Source organism: Heterodontus francisci, chromosome 24 (genome assembly GCF_036365525.1).
Source record: "Heterodontus francisci isolate sHetFra1 chromosome 24, sHetFra1.hap1, whole genome shotgun sequence".
Lineage (NCBI taxonomy): Eukaryota > Metazoa > Chordata > Chondrichthyes > Heterodontiformes > Heterodontidae > Heterodontus > Heterodontus francisci.
In genome coordinates this window covers 59,487,228-59,505,123 of record NC_090394.1, presented here as the reverse complement: position 1 = coordinate 59,505,123, position 17,896 = coordinate 59,487,228, and the positions used below count along the sequence as shown (strand labels likewise).

Below are 17,896 nucleotides of genomic sequence, written 5' to 3'. Positions count from 1 at the left end.
TGCAGTGCCAGTCATTCAGCACAACATCTTAACAAGTAAGATGGCTTATATGCCTCAGAATCTAGCTCCTCAACAGAGCATCACTAGCTAAGAAACACTCCACCATCTGTATGACAGTGAGAGTGTACAGGTGCATGACTGTGCAAGTGTCACTGTGTAAACGGGTCACCATTCAAACAGCATTGAATATGTTACTGTATGTGTGCTACTGTACAGACATGTCGTGATTTAAGCATGCTGTTCTAGGAGTCTGACACTGAGTGTAGCACTGTATAATGGTATTGCTGTCTGACTTCACTGTGCTGTATGATTCTTGCTGTATGAAAGTCCTGCTGTATGAGTGTAATACTGAACAAGTTTATTATACATGCATTACTTTACATAGTGTGACAATCACTCTACAGTTGTATTACTGTCTGAAAACATCACTGCACAAAAGTATTAGTGTATAAAAGTCATTGGAGTGACTTGCTGCCAGGAATTTCCTCTGGCTTTTCTCATTCCACTTTGGTGGAAACTCCATTTATTGGCATAAATGTGGCTTCCTCCTAAATTAAAGCAGCAGGGTGAGAAAAGGCAGAGGAAATTCCTGGAGTTGAACTTCACCCCAAGGCAGTAACCTGGCTGAGTGGATCGCCCACCTTTTACAGAATCCATCTTACTTTCTTCTCATTGATTTCAGATGGCAAAAGTGAACATTATCTCCATTGTGAGAGTGTGTAATGGCGTGAGAACATCAATATATGCGACTGCCGTTGTTAAAGGGTATAAATGTTTGTATAAACACTATCCAAGTCCTTGTAGGTTAATTTTCTGGAAGTTCAACAAACTGCATTTACTGACCACTGGTCTGTCCTTTTAAGTTAGAATGAAACAAATCAGTAACCAAATCAAGACATTTAGTTGTGGGGCTGAGTTCTAGGCATTCATCTTTATCAGCACACACTTTACCCCATTAGTGAAGATACGTCAGTGATTTGAAATATTTTTCCATCATGTTTGACGTGATATCCAATTTAAGTTGTGTTTTAGGTTAGACAGCAATACAAGGCAAACAACTTCAGAGTCTATCCCAAGACCGCTGAACAGGGCATTTAGGCATATTCGTACTGGGCTGTTGGGAATGCTTCAGTGTCTTGAAGTATAAAGTGGTCCAATTTCCAGGGAGAATAGTGAGGTGGGGGGGGGGGGGGGGGGAGGAGGCGACACTTTGAGAAATATCAGCATGTTTGACAATGAATTACTGCACAGAAACCCATTAGAAAATAAAAAATGATCAGCAGAGAAGCAGCTTTAACATTAGTGCTTATAATTGGTGCCCTGGTTGCTAGAATTCACAGCACAACCACATGCTATCAGAGCTGAAATACAGTGAGAATGTGCAATATCTTGTTTCAGGGACTTAACCAGTGTGAAAATTACATTTTGCAAGCAATGCTGTTTTTTGTTTTGGAGTGAGGAGAGGTGCTTCTAATCAGAAAAGCATGTTTCTGGGTGCCCCTTGAGACCTTCCTTTGAAGAGCCGGAATTGCATGTGTTGAACAACTCCAGCTGCAATGCAGGCTATATTTCAGTCAATGTAATCAAATTCGCAAAACATTTCTGCATCCGAACCCACACCAGTCAAATTAGATATACCTTTGGGTTCTCCACAATAGCTGTAACCAACCTGACAGGATCCCCTTATGGTGATGTAGAAGCGTATTCCAACAAAATGCATTAAGCTGTCTGGATTTTTACAGCAATTTTTGCATTCTTCTATTAAAGCACACTGCCATTGAGTATTATAATGACACATCCAGGGACTGGTCTTAGATGGTTTTCATCACTGATTTGTACTTTCTACTACTGATCACCAATTGTGGAAAGATTTCCACTTTACATTTCCAGTAAAGTGTGGCCTTATTACCAGTGATGAATAGTGTTGGGGTTTTTATTCACTTGTTGCTGGCAGCAAAGCATTGAGTTCAGGAGAGCCATCCTGGAAAACCAGCAAATTGAGGCAAGGAGAATGTTAGGTCCCCACAGCAATGCTATAGTTAAACCATCTATTGTAACGCAGGAGTATAAGGTGTCATTCACAGAGGGCAGACTGTACACTCACTGAACTGCTCTCACTGTCCTTAATTCTGACTCTGTAATTAGCAGCAAATTTGAGGCAAACAGCACAGGTCAGTGGCTTGAGCACATAAACCACAGTGTGAGAGCACTGGTCTATTTTAAATCATAAAAAAGCAAAGAAAATACTACAGATGCTGGAAATATGAACTAAAACAGAAAATTCTAGAAATACACACCAGGCCAGTCAGCATCTGTAAAGAGAAAAGACAGGTTATGGTGTTCATGGTCACATTTTTGGAGAATGCACACCAAAAATCTCATAATTTGTCTTTTCCCTTTATAGATGCTGACTGGCCTCCAACGTACATCCAGCATTTTCTGTGTCTTAATTGCAAAGGTTAGATGGGAGTCTGTATCATTAAAACAATGCAAATTCGCTTCATTGTTGCTGATAATGATTTGACTTGATCTGGTAACACATTTAATGGTGATGATCAGCAGAATCTTTCACATCTGAAGTGAACAGTATGTTAAAAATTTTTGTTAAATCTAAAGGCTCTCCAAGTACAGCCAGTGATTGGAATGCTGTTTTTCTGTCTCAGGATTCTAAATATAACTGTATTTCACTGACGGCCATATGCAAAGGTTTTAATTACATATCTGATAAAATCAAATAGGAATTTTAAGTTTAGTAGCATAACAGGAATAGGTCATTCAGTTCCTCAAGCCTGTTTCATCATTCATGGATGATCTGTATCTTGACTCCATTTACTGCTTTGGTTCCAATACCCTTGCTTAAAATCCATCAATCTCAGTTTTGAAATTCTTAATTGATCTAGGCCCAATAGCCTTTTGGGGAGGAGAGTTCCAGACTTCCACTACCCTTTGTGTGAAGAAGTGCTTCTGACATCATCCCTGAACAGCCTGGCTCTAAATTTAAGCTTATGCCCCTTGTTCTGGACTCCCCCACAGAAGGAAATAATTCCTCTCCAACTACCCCGTCAGCTCCTTTCATCATCTTAAACACCTCAAATCAATTACCCCTTAATCCTCTATATTCAAAGGTATACAAGCCCCGTCTATGCAACCTGTCAGTATCATTCTAGTGAATTTGCCCTGCACCCCCTCCAAGGTCAATATATCCTTCCGGAGATGTGATGGCCAGAACTGAATCCAGTACTCCAGATGGGGTCTAAGCAGAGCACTGTACAGCTGTAACATAACTTCCATCCTTTTGTATTCCAGCCCTCTCGAGATAAAGGCCAATGTTCCATTAGTTTGATATATCACTTAATTTAAATGCAAAGTAAAGCTTTGTTACTAAGTCTGAGCTTAAAGGATCTTAGCAGTGGGAAGTAAGTGGGTCCTCAGCAGATCCTTCCTGTTTCTTCAGTTGCTAATTCCATCTGATCCATTGCTGTCCTTGCTTATTTTGAGTTTTAGATCACACATTTCCTCCAAAGCTCAATCACATTGCATTTGAAAGTAACAGCACAGTAATTCTCTAACTTAAATAGTTAAAAGTCTATCCTCCTTTGCAAGCATAAATGTTGGACTTGGTCCTGATTCGGGTGACTGGGTGCAGCAGTGGGTTTGGAATTTGAACAGTTTTGTCCTTTCAGATCTAGGACATGCTTTCGAGTCCAGACTGGGCTGATCGGGACGAAGTTCTCTTCTGTCTACCAACTGTAAAAATCCTAAATAGATTGAGTTTGGGTAATGTTAATGCAATGGGCACAACTCCCACGTCACAAAATTATCCTGATTCTTTATATCTCTGGACACACTGAACTGAAAGGGCAAAGCTTCCATGATGTGTGGGCATAAAGTTCCTGTTCTCTGAAGATATCAACTGCCTTACATCATTACCCTCATTCGAGAAAACAATCTACACCAACCAAGGGTAACAAACCTACAAAGGGTCGACAAGAGTCTTTGATAAATGTTTAGAGGGCCGCACAAAGTCTAATTAATACAGAAAAAGGGCACTTCAGATGTCTGGAAGTATTGAAACAGAAAACCTTCTAGCAGCCTAAAAACCTTTGCATATAATCTTCAGCAAACTATACAACTTCCATTACTGAAGATTTTCACTGGATTTGGGGGCTGGAGTTTTTGATGGTCTCATCTGATTTGGATACTTCCATAGTAACTGGACGGAAGGATTGCATAAGGAAGTGCACAGCTTCCTAGGTTAAGACCAAAATTCTCTTCACAGTGCACCTCCACATTGATCCTTTATCAAACAGAGGACTTCTATGTCCAAATCAAAAACATAAGAGCATTACTTTCCAACTTATTTCAAGAATACAATAAATTAAAAAGTATTCTGTAATACTAGCATAACTGGAGGGGTGGGGGAAGTGGGTTTCTGGTTTAAGCATGAGATGCTTTTTCTATGAAATAGTGGAATGCAGTCCATCATTCCCCATATCGAATATTACCAATCATGAATGTGTCATTAGAATGTAAATCAATGGACAAGACATGCCATATCATTTGCACAGATTTTCTACTGGTTAGTTGGTGGATGGGTATGGGGATAGGTCAGCAAGTTCCTTCCTCGTCACAAAGTAGTGAGTGCAATGGGAGTGGCAGTTGTGAATGAATAGGCAAAAATAAACCTTTTAAAGTTATTTGGTTACCTACATTAATATTTTGCAACATTCTGCATTTCACATTTACACTATATCATGTCATATACTGGGAATTATACACAGATTCAAAACTGAACATATTGGACAGTATTTAAGGGGTTAATGACAGTGAAAGATAGTAAAAAGGTAAAGAGTTATATCTGACACCTGGCAACATCAGACTTGACCACTTCTTTCCGCAATCTCCAAACTTAAAATTATATTTGAAAAACAATGTAAAAATTGCATAGCAAATATATTACATCAGTTTAACAAGTCGCAATACCTTTAAATATGTTCCATTAGTTAAATTCCCCCCATCCTCATCAATATCGGCACAGTGACTGCATTAACAGGAAGATTCAACAACTAAACAAAACTCATTAAGGCAGAACACTGTTACATGTTACTGTACTGTAGAGTGGTCAACATCCCACAGGGGGATGTCCTGAACTTAGCCATGTCACAATGTGAGATGGAGAGCGGAGGCGAGGTAATTCCTCAGACAGAGAAAAGAAAATTGGAGATTGGGCTAGATCGGGTCTTCCTAATGATCCTCCAGTTATACAGCAGCAATTGCCAGATGCCTTGCCTCCCTACAATCTTGAACCTTGCCTTAAAAATGCTAAATATCATGAAGAAACCACATCAGGAAAATAATTCCTTCTTTTTGCAGCAATTTGAAATGACTTACTCCATTTTATCTTACCCACTAAATCGTAAAAAACATTTTTATGTATGATAAAAAAGGAAAATATTTTGACGACGCTGAAGAATTCGGTATTTTGTAAATTGCATTTTATACCCTCACTTAGAATTCAGGACTGTAAGCAGATTGAAAGGCATGCGGGATTTCCACTGGAATCATAATTTTTTTACGTCAATCCCAGTTTACAAATCCAAGCCTAACAAATTGGCATGTGCTTGACTTACCGAGCAGATCTGCCCCCTCATCCACATCCCCGATGACTTCTGACCCAGCAGTGGAAAGTTCATGGTACAGTGAATCCGTGTTTATCCCAAACGCTTTATTTACAATTCCTTGTGTGGGGCTGAATCATCCAATTTACAACAGTCAGATTAGCACACGAATTAACTTTAAACAGAAGACTTATACAACCGACCCAGAGTCCTGAGTCAAGCATCACGCTGCAACCCACCATATTGTGCTGAGCAGGCTGCTGCTGCCGTCACCAACACACACATTACTTTTACAGGCAAGATTTACGTGCCCAGTCTTCCAATGTGAAGGAGAGAAAATTACTGCTGCCATCGCCAAACTTCACAAGATGTACGAAGATAAGCAAGCATAAGGACACACACAAAGAAACCCACTCCTCCCTCCAACTATGCTATTTCTGAGATCAGTTAGCAACTTTTTTTCAACTGTTTCATTTAATAATCCATACGTGGAGAAAGTGATGGTATTACTGAATGTAAGAATGGGCCTGATTATAAGGGTAACCATGGTGACAGAACTGTCTTACTCATAGCTTCCTTTCCTGCATTCTTACACTAGCAAAGGTAGCAATGGTGCTAGGATGAAACATCAAACCCAAAGAGCCTGGTGGCTATCTTATCCATGTGGGCGCATGCTTTATAATCACAGATAATTAACAACAGGCCATTCCATAGCACAGGACATTAACATGCTAGCAAGTCATGACGTAAATTTGCGAGACTCCCTGAGATTCAAGTGAAACTGGCAAAGAACGATCAGCCACTTGCATTAAGGAGAATCCAGTTCTCATATCAAACTTTTTGTTACTAATCACAGAACACTTGGAAATAAGGGACAACCTCTCTCTGAACTGGTTGAATGGATTGTATTGAGTAAGGGATATTTGAACATATGTGGGGGGAAAAAAGTAAAATAATTAAATAAATCAAGACAGCAAAACTTTAGAAGAAAATACTGGAAATTCATAGCAGGTCAATTCCCATATCTATTGCACCACCCCTGGCACACATCAGGAGCTGTATAGCAAAATTTGTACCCCAATATTTTGGGTTGCAAAAACTCGACAGACAGCAAGATGTTCAACTTTTCTAAAGCAACTCCACACACAATTGTGGAACAGAGTGTGTTTAATAATAAGCGGCGGCCCAGGTTTGCACTCACCCACCCACAATTTTCCACTTATTCAGATCAAAGAACGGAAGATTAAATCCCTCCACCTCCTCCTCAGATTCCATTTCTAATACTTTCTGAATCCCAAAGTTATGACGGGTACACGAAACAACCATGATGCGAGAAACCCACTCAGGAACATGTGCAGTGACCTTCCAGATCTATCAAGGCAATGCAACCCCTACAGTCCTCTAAATGACTACTCTAGTTTATGGCGAGACCTCATGGTAGCAATGTTCTGCTAATAAGTTTGACAGCAAAAGTGGTGTCGGGAGTCATGCCAGCAAGAGGGTCAGTTCGTCTCCCCCAGGCCATCCTAATACTTCACAGACTTTAATGAATACAACTAGAAGGCTGGAGCTCCTCCAAATGACATGCAGGATTCACTGCCAGCTATGTGGCCTGGTCCAATCTACACCTTCTCCTTTGTTATCTCTTGCCCCACCCCCACCTCACTTGCTTATAACCTGTGACTTTTCTAATATTTGTCAGTTCCGAAGAAGGGTCACTGACCCGAAACGTTAACTCTGCTTCTCTTTTCACAGATGCTGCCAGATCTGCTGAGTGGTTCCAGCACTTCTTGTTTTTATTGCAGGATTCACTGTAGCTTTTAACAAACCATTTGAAATAAGGGAATAAGATTCGTTTCTCTTCAGGAAATTCAACAGATGTACAGTAGAAGTCCACAGTGCAATATGAATGGCACCTATAGTCCCTTGAACTTGAGGGAAATCAGCAAGATGATGGAACTGAAAGTCCTGTGATTCTGCTTCCTATGAGTTATCCAAAAATGGATCAATTCTCCAGCCTTGATGACAAGCACTGTCCTAGCAATGATGGGAAATAATCTGGTTGACATATTGCTATTATTAATGTATTATCTGAATACATCCGCCACCACTTCACCGCCATGTTTCCTGTAAATGCCTACCCGGCTTATGGTGACAGATCATATACCGAATTAGATGGCACCCTGGCTGCTGTGGCAGACGCCCCCAGTTGCAGGGAGGAAGGAGCCAGTGGCATAAACATTGAGAGCTGTAATGGCTTTGACAGCCACTGGCAGTTGTTCAATTACTTGGAGGCTGCAGATCATTGTACAGAAGGTGATACATGTGATCCAGGTCTTCCTTAATGAACCAAAGTCAGCAAAGCCACAGCTCCTCAGTCAGTCCCTCAAAGCAGCTCCTGGACCAACAAACTTATTCTGGGAGGGGCAGGTAATAGCAGTATGATCTCATCCTCTTTCCATCCTGCCTCACTCTCCTTTGCTCTCTCTATTCCCATTCTCCTCCATCAAGACAAGAGACTCCACAAAGGAAAACCCATGTTACTCTATGGTATTCCTTATCAGGTGGAGGTAGATAATATGCTGGTAACAAGAGAGCCCTGCACTTTGGCAGTTTCAAATGCATCTCAGTCGCTCCCCAAAGCTGAAAGTAAAATTCCAAAACAAAAGATGAATTTGAGATATGGACAGAAGTTGTTCAGGCAGTGAGAATAAGATTTGCTCCTGACAAAGCTGTGCCTCAATTAGCTGTTTGTAAATTAATGATGGTAATGATGTCTAATGAGGGTGGAAATAAAGGGAATTCCAAGGCATTATGCCATCCGACTCATTTGCACATGTGCGCTGAAGCGGTGGGCAGAAAAGGCCTCTGCCAACTGGACTGGAAATTTTAGCAAGATGCAAGCAGGATATAAAGGTGGCAGAAATGGGTTCCTCCCTAAAAAAACTGATCCTCAAAATTGAGATATGCCGGAATTGGCCAAAACAGTGCGGAATTTCAATGGAAGAGGATGGGCTTTCTTAATCCTATCGTTTTGGGATTACATCCTTTGTCAGAACTGACGTTTCATTTCCCGGCGGAGCAGCAGGAGAAGGTAGCGACTCTTCGGTGGGTGAGTGAAGGCATCAGGAGCTGTGTTTTAAAAGTAAGTACTTACTGTTTTACTTACTGTTTTCCTTGTCTTTGAGTTTCTTTTGGCGCCGGAGGAACCGGAGGCTGGTCGGCAGCGAGGACTCCTGGGTAGGTATTTTCCTTAAAGGTGCGGAGCTGAGTAATTGAATAAAAGAAATGGCAGCCAGTGTAGTGTATTGCTCCTCCTGCAGAATGTTCGAGGTGAGGGAAACCTCCGGTGGCCCTGCCGACTTCACCTGCTGGAAGTGCATCCGTCTCCAGCTCCTATCAGACCGTGTTAGGGAATTGGAGCTGGAGCTGGATGAACTGAGGATCATTCGGGAAGCTGAGGGGTTGATAGATAGAAGCTACACGGAGGTCGTTACTCCACAAATCAAAGGCAGCTGGGTAACAGTTAGAGGTGGGAAGAGGTCAGTGCAGGGATCTCCTGTGGTCGTTCCCCTCAACAACAAGTATACAGTTTTAGATACTGTTGGGGGGGACGGCCTATCGGGGGCAGGCTGCAGTGACCGGGCCTCTGGCACGGGGTCCTGCACTGTGGCTCAGAAGGGAAGGAGGGAGAATGGGAGAGCACTAGTCATCGGGGACTCGATGGTGAGGAGTACGGACAGGCGGTTCTGTGGGCGCAGGCGAGACGCACGGATGGTTTGCTGCCTCCCTGGTGCCAGGGTCCGTGATGTTTGTGATCGCGTCTTCAGGATCCTTAAAGGGGAGGGGGAGCAGCCAGAGGTCGTGGTGCACATTGGCACCAACGACGTAGGAAGGAAGGGTGGCACAGATGTTAGAAGTGAGTTTAGGGAGTTAGGCTGGAAGCTGAAAGCTCGGACGGACAGAGTTGTTATCTCTGGTTTGTTGCCGGCGCCACGTGATAGTGAGGCTAGGAATAGGGAGAGAGCACAGCTGAACACGTGGCTGCAGGAATGGTGTAGGAGGGAGGGCTTCCAGTTCTTGGATAATTGGACTGCATTCTGGGGAAGATGGGACCTGTTCAAACAGGACGGGCTGCATCTGAACCAGAGGGGCACCAATATCCTGGGAGGGAGGTTTGCTAGTACTGTTCGGGAGGGTTTAAACTAGTTTGGGAGGGGGATGGGAACCGGACTTGTAATCCAGGGACCAGTGGGTCCACTCAGAAAGACAAAGAGTGTAGTGAGGTATTGGGGAAGGTAGCACTGTCGCAGAGGACAGATGGGCACGGAGAAGGGTTAAAGTGCGTATACTTCAACGCAAGAAGCATCAGGAATAAGGTGAGTGAATTGAAGGCGTGGATGGGCACTTGGGACTACGATGTTGTGGCCATCACTGAAACGTGGATAGGTGAGGGGGAGGAATGGTTTTTGGAGGTACCTGGTTATAGATGTTTTCATAAGATTAGGAATGGTGGTAAAAGAGGTGGGGGGGTGGCATTGTTAGTTAGAAATAGTGTAACAACTGCTGAAAGAATTTTCGAGGAGGATCTGCCGACTGAGGCACTGTGGGTTGAGGTCAGGAACAGGAAAGGAGCAGTCACCTTGATGGGAGTTTTCTATAGGCCCCCCAATAGCAGCAGGGAGGTGGAAGAGCAGATTGGGAAACAGATTTTGGAAAGGAGCAGAAGTCACAGGGTAGTAATTATGGGGGATTTCAACTTCCCAAATATTGATTGGCAACTCTTTAGATCGAATAGTTTGGATGGGGTAGTGTTTGTGCAGTATGTCCAGGAAGCTTTTCTGACTCAGTATGTAGACTGCCCGACCAGAGGGGAGGCAATATTGGATTTGGTACTAGGTAATGAACCAGGGCAAGTGATAGAGCTGTTGGTGGGCGAGCACTTTGGAGATAGTGATCACAATTCTGTAGCATTCACTGTGGTAATGGAGAGGGATAGGTATGTGCAACAGGGCAAGGTTTACAATTGGGGGAAGGGTAGATATGATGCTGTCAGGCAGGAACTGAGGAGCATAAGTTGGGAGCATATGCTGGCAGGGAAGGGCACGGTCGAAATGTGGAACTTTTTCAAGGAGCAGATAGTAGGGGCCATTGATAAGCATGTCCCTGTCAGACAGGGAAGGGATGGTCATGTGAGGGAACCGTGGTTGACAAGAGAGGTTGAGAGTCTTGTTAGGAAGAAGAAGGATGCGTATATAAAGTTGAGGAAAAAGGGCACAGGCATAGCTCTGGAGGGATACAAGATGGCCAGGAAGGATCTGAAGAAAGGGATTAGGAGAGCTAAGAGAGGGCATGAAAAATGCTTGGCGGGTAGGATAAAAGAAAACCCCAAGGCCTTTTACGCGTATGTCAGAAATATGAGGATGACTAGGGGGACCGTAGGTCCGGTCAAGGACAATAGCGGGAGACTGTGTGTTGAGCCGGAAGAGATAAGTGAGGTTTTGAATGAGTACTTCTCTTCGGTATTTACGAATGAGAAGGGGTGTATTACTGAAGAGGACGGTGGGAAGCAGACTGGTAAGCTCGAGGAAGTGCTCGTTAGGAGGGAAGATGTGTTGGGGTTTTTGAATAACTTGAAGATAGACAAGTCTCCCGGGCCTGACGGGGTATATCCAAGGATGTTATGGGAAGCAAGGGATGAAATTGCAGAGCCGCTGGCAATGATCTTTTCATCTTCTCTGCTGACGGGGGTGGTACCAGGTGATTGGAGGGTGGCAAATGTTGTGCCCCTGTTCAAGAAAGGGAATAGGAACAACCCTGGGAATTACAGGCCAGTTAGTCTTACTTCGGTGGTAGGCAAGTTGATGGAAAAGGTGCTGAGGGATAGGATTTCTGAGCATCTGGAAAGACACTGCTTGATTCGGGACAGTCAGCACGGTTTTGTGAGGGGTAGGTCTTGCCTCACAAGCCTGATTGAATTCTTTGAGCAGGTGACCAAGCAAGTGGATGAGGGTAAACCAGTGGATGTGGTGTACATGGATTTTAGTAAGGCATTTGATAAGGTCCCCCATGGTAGACTTATGGAGAAAGTCAGGAGGCATGGGATAGTGGGGAATGTGGCCAGTTGGATTAAGAATTGGCTAACTGATAGAAGGCAGAGAGTGGTCTTAGATGGTAAATACTCAGCCTGGAGCCCAGTTACCAGTGGCGTGCCGCAGGGATCAGTTCTGGGTCCTCTCCTGTTTGTGATTTTTATTAACGACTTGGATGAGGAAGTCGAAGGGTGGGTCAGTAAATTTGCAGATGATACAAAGGTTGGTGGAGTTGTGGATACCGAGGAGGGCTATTGTCGTCTGCAAAGGGACTTGGATAGGTTGCAGTGCTGGGCTGAAAAGTGGCAGATGGAGTTTAACCCTGAAAAGTGTGAGGTCGTCCATTTTGGAAGGACAAACATGAATGCAAAATACTGGGTTAACGGTAGGGTTCTTGGGCATGTGGAGGAGCAGAGAGACCTTGGGGTCTATGTGCATAGATCATTGAAAGTTGCAACTCAAGTGGATAGGGCTGTGAAGAAGGCATATGGGGTGTTAGCGTTCATTAGCAGAGGGATTGAATTTAAGAGCCGTGAGGTGATGATGCAGCTGTACAGGACCTTGGTAAGGCCTCATTTGGAGTACTGTGTGCAGTTCTGGTCGCCTCATTTTAGGAAGGATGTGGAAGCCTTGGAGAGGGTGCAGAGGAGATTTACCAGGATGTTGCCTGGAATGGAGAATAAGTCTTACGAGGAAAGGCTGAACATTCTAGGCCTCTTCTCATTAGAACGGAGAAGGATGAGGGGTGACATGATAGAGGTTTATAAGATGATCAGGGGAATAGATAGGGTAGACAGTCAGAAACTTTTTCCCCGGGTGGAGCAAAGCGTTACAAGGGGTCATAAATTTAAGGTGAAGGGTGGGAGATATAAGGGGGATGTCAGGGGAAGGTTCTTTACCCAGAGAGTGGTCGAGGCATGGAATGCCTTGCCCGGGGAAGTTGTTGAGTCAGAAACTTTAGGGACTTTCAAAAGGCTTTTGGATAGGTATATGGATAAAGGAGAATGATGGGGTATAGATTAAATTGTCCTTGACAGAGGACAAAGGATCGGCACAACATTGTGGGCCGAAGGGCCTGTTCTGTGCTGTATGTTCTATGTTCTATGTTCTATGACGTGAAACACTGATCCATCTCATAGATGCTGATGGATCCTCTGTGGAATTCCAGTATTATCTGTCATTTGAGCTCCTGCACTTTTGCCATACCACTTTACGTCACTATGGCCTGGATTTTTCACGCTTCCACCATCCATTTTCCAGAGGGAACCAGGTAGGCAGGTGCAGGAAACATGGCTGGAAACTGGTCTGCTACTTCTCAAAGTTCACCACCAGGATCTTACACAAATAGTGAAGGTGAGTATATTGAAATAATACATTAGTAATTGCACCAAGCCACATGCAGCAACACTGATCGTCAGAAATGCCTTCTATCCAACAATGCTAACTGGGGTGGGGGAACTGACACTAAAAATTAAACAGCTGCCCTTCGCAGCGGAATCGGTCATTTGGCTATTAATTGCATCTTGCCCTGCTAGACTGCTGCAGGTGCCACAGCCATTTATTTTTTACCCAGCCTAGCTCAGTAACCCAGTGGCGCTGAAATGATTTTTAAAATAAGCCCGAGCTGCAGGATCTGCCAGGGTAAGTGCTCACGTGAAACGGTGGGGTTCCAATCAGATCAGAAATCTCGGCAGTTTGTTCATTTTACAACCCTCTAAAATTAATCCACCGGTTTTAAACTGGGCTGATGGGCTCTCCGGGCTCCGTACCAAGATCCTGGGGAAGGGGTGGGGGGGGGGGGGGGGTGGTGAGGGGCAGAGAGCAGGTGGGCTTCCCTGAAGTCATCAGATTCTGTTCCGACTATCAAATTCCATATTTTTCTTTATCTGTTGATTTACTAGTATGTTCAATTTGTTGCTCAATGGTAGTAAAATATAGGGGTAGATTTTACCACTCCTCCCCCAGCACACCACATCCGCCCGAAGGAAACTGTGAAGGCTGGAGAAGAGGGGTAGTTTAAGATGGTTTGGAGTACTGTGTTGTGTTTCTGCACCCCCAGACCATACTTATTTATCTTAATTTAGGCCTGGGAAGGCCACCCACACCCAGCAGATGGCTACTTTACACTGAAAGGTCCCCAGTCTAATGGTGTCATGAGCACTGCACGCCATTTTGATTTCGAATTTCCCCCCTGTACAGGGGCAATCCTGACAGGAACCAAGCAACCGAGTCACGGAGTGGCCAGACGAGGCCTAGACAAAGAATACTTTCCCAAGGATTCCTTCTGGACCAGAAGGTGCAGGAGTGCGTCCCCAGCCTCTTATGCCACCAAAGCCCATGTCTTAACTCTTCTCCCAGTCCCAGTCAGCTGACAAAACCACTGCCTAGCGCTTTTACACCCTTCCCTTGAATTCCTGGCATCCTCGGCCTCTCGCCTGTTGGCCCTGGCATCACTCCCACCAATTTTGGTGGGTGTGGGTGGGGCGGGAGGGGTGTCAGACAGGTGGCATGGGAGACTATCCTGGACAGTTTGAATGAGGCCCAGTAGTTAATAAGGGAGTAACTCCAGCCCCCGTCTACCCTCAGCAGCCACCTGTTAAAATCAAACTCCATGTTTTTTGCAATTACAGCACTGGTGGAACAGGCTCAACGAGCTTGTAATCCTGTTTCTATTTTACAATCCATATCACAATCAATCATGTTCATGATAAACCAAGTGACAGATAAACAAAAATGAAGATCTGGACCGGACTGGATCATGCCACAGAGTTAAGGAAACAGTGCTCTAAATAGCTGCCGCACCCTGTTTATCCCCATTCATCGGAATGGATTGAAATCCAGGTTCCAGAGGTCAGAGGGAAGTATTTTATTGAAATACTTTATTGTACCATCCATTTCTTTACTGACTGGACAGGGCATTGGTGAGACCACATCTGGAGTACTGTATACAGTATTGGTCTCCTTATTTAGGGAAGGATGTAAATGCGTTGGAGGCAGTACAGAGAAGGTTTACTAGACCAATACCTGGAATGGGTGGGCTGTCTTATGAGGAAAGGTTGGACAGGCTAGACTTGTATCTGCTGGAATTTAGAAGAGTAAGAGACGACTTGATTGAAACATATAAGATCCTGAGGGGTCTTGACAGGGTGGACGTAGAAAGGATGTTTCCCCTTGTGGGAGAATCTCGAACTAGGAGTCACTGTTTAAAAATAAGGGGTCACCCATTTAAGACAGAGATGAGGAGAATTTTTTTCTCTCAGAGGGTCGTGAGTCTTTGGATTTCTCTTCCTCAATTGGCGGTGGAAGCAGAGTCTTTGAATATTTTTAAGGCAGAGGTAGATAGATTCTTGATAAGCAAGGGGGTGGAAGGTTATCGGAGTTAGATGGAAATGTGGAGTAATCAGTTCAGCCATGAACTTACTGAATGGCGGAGCAGGCTCGAGGGGTCGAGTGGCCTACTCCTGCTCCTAATTCGTATGTTCGAATGATTGAGGAGACTGTCAGCACCTTTATCTGTGCTGAAGTAGAACTGAGAGCCAATAGTAACAAAGCAACATCTGTAGCCAAGAGACCCCAGGAAAATGCCATATTTTATTCAGACTGGACATCGGCCACCCTCTACCCTCATTTCGGACATAGGGAACCCTAGACGAAATACATTGCTCCTGTCCAGGCTTAGCTACGGTCAAAAATGGTGCATTGAGCCCTGTGGTCCAATTACATTTCCAGTGCAGGCCCACCTTCTGGGAAGGCCTTCCACCATCAAACAGGGGAGGAAAGAAGAATGCAGCTTTTGGCCCAAGAGGACTGCAGCTACATTGCTTGGCATCAGCCTCAATACTTTCTGGCTGCTATTGGAAAACAGCACCCAGGTGACTACAAGGCCTGAAGATCTGGAGAGCCCCTGAAAAAATTAACACATGCCTTTGGGTCATTTCCTGCTGCCAGACCCCTGCAAACCCTCTGATCTGAGGTGCATTCCAGTGCAAGGCGCACTCCAGTGCAAGGCGCACAGCCAAATTCTTGGGGTGCCTTGCATCGGAGTGCCCTGGCCCACTATACCAGGAATTTAATTTGGAGGACAGAAGCACCCTATGCTTCATTACCATTGCAATATGGGGTCTGCTCCACCCATTGAAGGAAACCCCAGAAATCCTGGAACATGGTAAAGACAGAGGCCGAGTATAATAGGTCTCCATCCTCTTGTTCCTGGCTTTAGCACCCAGAAAACGGATATTTTTTGGAGAGGAGTGTGAGGAAACCTGACCCCATTATCCTCATCCACTCCCCGCTCAATTTGCACTGCCCATCACTAGTAGTTTTAACCTGAAAAACTACCTGTTGCCTCCGCGTCCTTCAAAGCGTGGATCTTGACACATATCAAGTTCTGGGGTTGAATCAATAATCTCCTGAACATCAGACCACTCATCACTACTTCCCATTCCTGCAAATGATTTCAAGGATACAATTAATTTCATGGTAAAGATGTACTGTTCAACTACTGGCCATCAATGTTCTGTGTAAGTAACCCTGAACTAAGACAGACATGGGATATCAGAGAGGGTTAGACTGAAGGACTACTTACTGATATGACTGGCACAGTGCATCAGGGTGGTATATTAAAAGTAGTGGTACACACAGTGAGTTATATGGCAGAGTTACAAAACTTCAGATTAATAAATGATGCTGAATACGTTCACATGGCATTCCGGCATTTTAACCCATTTATTTTAACTAGGGTTGAAATAGTGTCATACAAACATGGGGATTGGCTTCAATGGAAAGCAAAATCGTGTGGGGTGTATAATGAGTGGGTGATCCACAATCACCCATTTTGCACCCCCCAACAAATTTGAATCTCACCCTATTGAGTGTTCATCCATTATAAATAGCAATTTTTATATGTTAAAATTTTTATCAGACTCTGCTATAAATAAGGGTATGGGTTACATTGCAATGTCACGAAGAGATACGGACTCTTATCAATATTTAACAATGTTCTACATCAGAGTTACAGTGAGGAGTGTCAGCATATCAGTGTAAAAGTGACACCCTGGAGTAACTATACAGCTCCAAGCAGGTTGGTAGTATACTGATCATACGATTAACAGAAAGGTATTACAAGCCAATTTTGCGTTGTGAGCTATTTTATGATGAACACTGAACAGTGTAGCAATCTAATTTAATCAATGGACTTAAATAGGTTATATAAGCATCTCTATGCGCAGTTATGTCTGCATGTGTAAATACAGGCAATAAATTTAATAGTAGGGTTCCAATGAATGTCAGGGAGCAATTAACAGACAGCAACCTAATATAGCAGAGTAAGAGGAGTGAGGCTAGCTAGCCCTGTAACCAATCCAGCCCACCCTGAACTTGCAGTCCTGGACACTACAACTGGGTTGCACACTGGAAAACGTTCCTGTGCTCAGCACTGCCAATCCTCAACTCAATGAGCATGGGTAAGTCAGGGAACAGAAGCAATCTCTCACCTATGCTGACGTTCCTCATCTCCTGGGTGACCTGGACTTCCATGTTTCTGCTATTACCTTTCGCCCGCTTTCGCTGGTTCTTGACTTTGGTGTCCCCGTTGTAGATTGGATTAACTACTTCATTTAGTGGAGTGACAGCTGCAGAAGGTACGGATGATGTTGGGGTGTTGGACTTAGTTCCTGTGGTACTCGGAGTGGCAGCAGCAGACGATTGTCCAGACTCCGATGTATCATCCTGACACAAGACAAGAGAGCTGCAATAATGAGCCTATTTCAGTCCCACCTTCATAACAACAATAGAGAATTATGACTAGTAGACTCAGGGTTAAACTGAGTCTCAATCCATATAAAAATATCAAAGAACGTAGGTCGCCAAGCCTGTCACTGGAACATTCAGAGCAGGGATCAGGTAGAAATGACAACTAGTCAAAATAATTGGTGAAAAGGTGTTTAAAATTAAAATAGCTATGTGATAAGCAATTTGCATCCATAGGAGGCTCTTTTCACATGACACATCACTAATTCACTGACTCCTGGCTTATGTATGTCATAGTGTCAAGTCCAAAATGTGTAAACATGAAGGGGACATATTTGATACCAGGTTTAGTTGCAATCATTGTCAGGACCCCTCCCAGAAACAGTAAAAAAGTTAAAACAGTAACCAGGGCTTCACTGAAAAAAATTTCACACCTTC

At 44.0% G+C, this 17,896-nt stretch overlaps 1 protein-coding gene across 17 annotated transcripts in view; it reads right to left on the bottom strand.

The window, feature by feature from the left end:
- Positions 1-17,896, bottom strand: part of mapk8ip3 (mitogen-activated protein kinase 8 interacting protein 3) — a 225,118-nt gene that overhangs the window by 102,039 nt on the left and 105,183 nt on the right. For 16 of the 17 annotated variants that reach the window (XM_068056312.1, XM_068056319.1, XM_068056320.1 and 13 more), the window contains 3 exons: positions 17,203-17,437; positions 16,049-16,154; positions 5,631-5,749 (listed from right to left, as the gene is read on the bottom strand). In XM_068056312.1, the coding sequence (XP_067912413.1) occupies positions 5,631-5,749; positions 16,049-16,154; positions 17,203-17,437 (460 nt within the window). The remainder of the gene's footprint in view (positions 1-5,630; positions 5,750-16,048; positions 16,155-17,202; positions 17,438-17,896) is intronic. The other variant, XM_068056321.1, reaches the window with a different exon arrangement.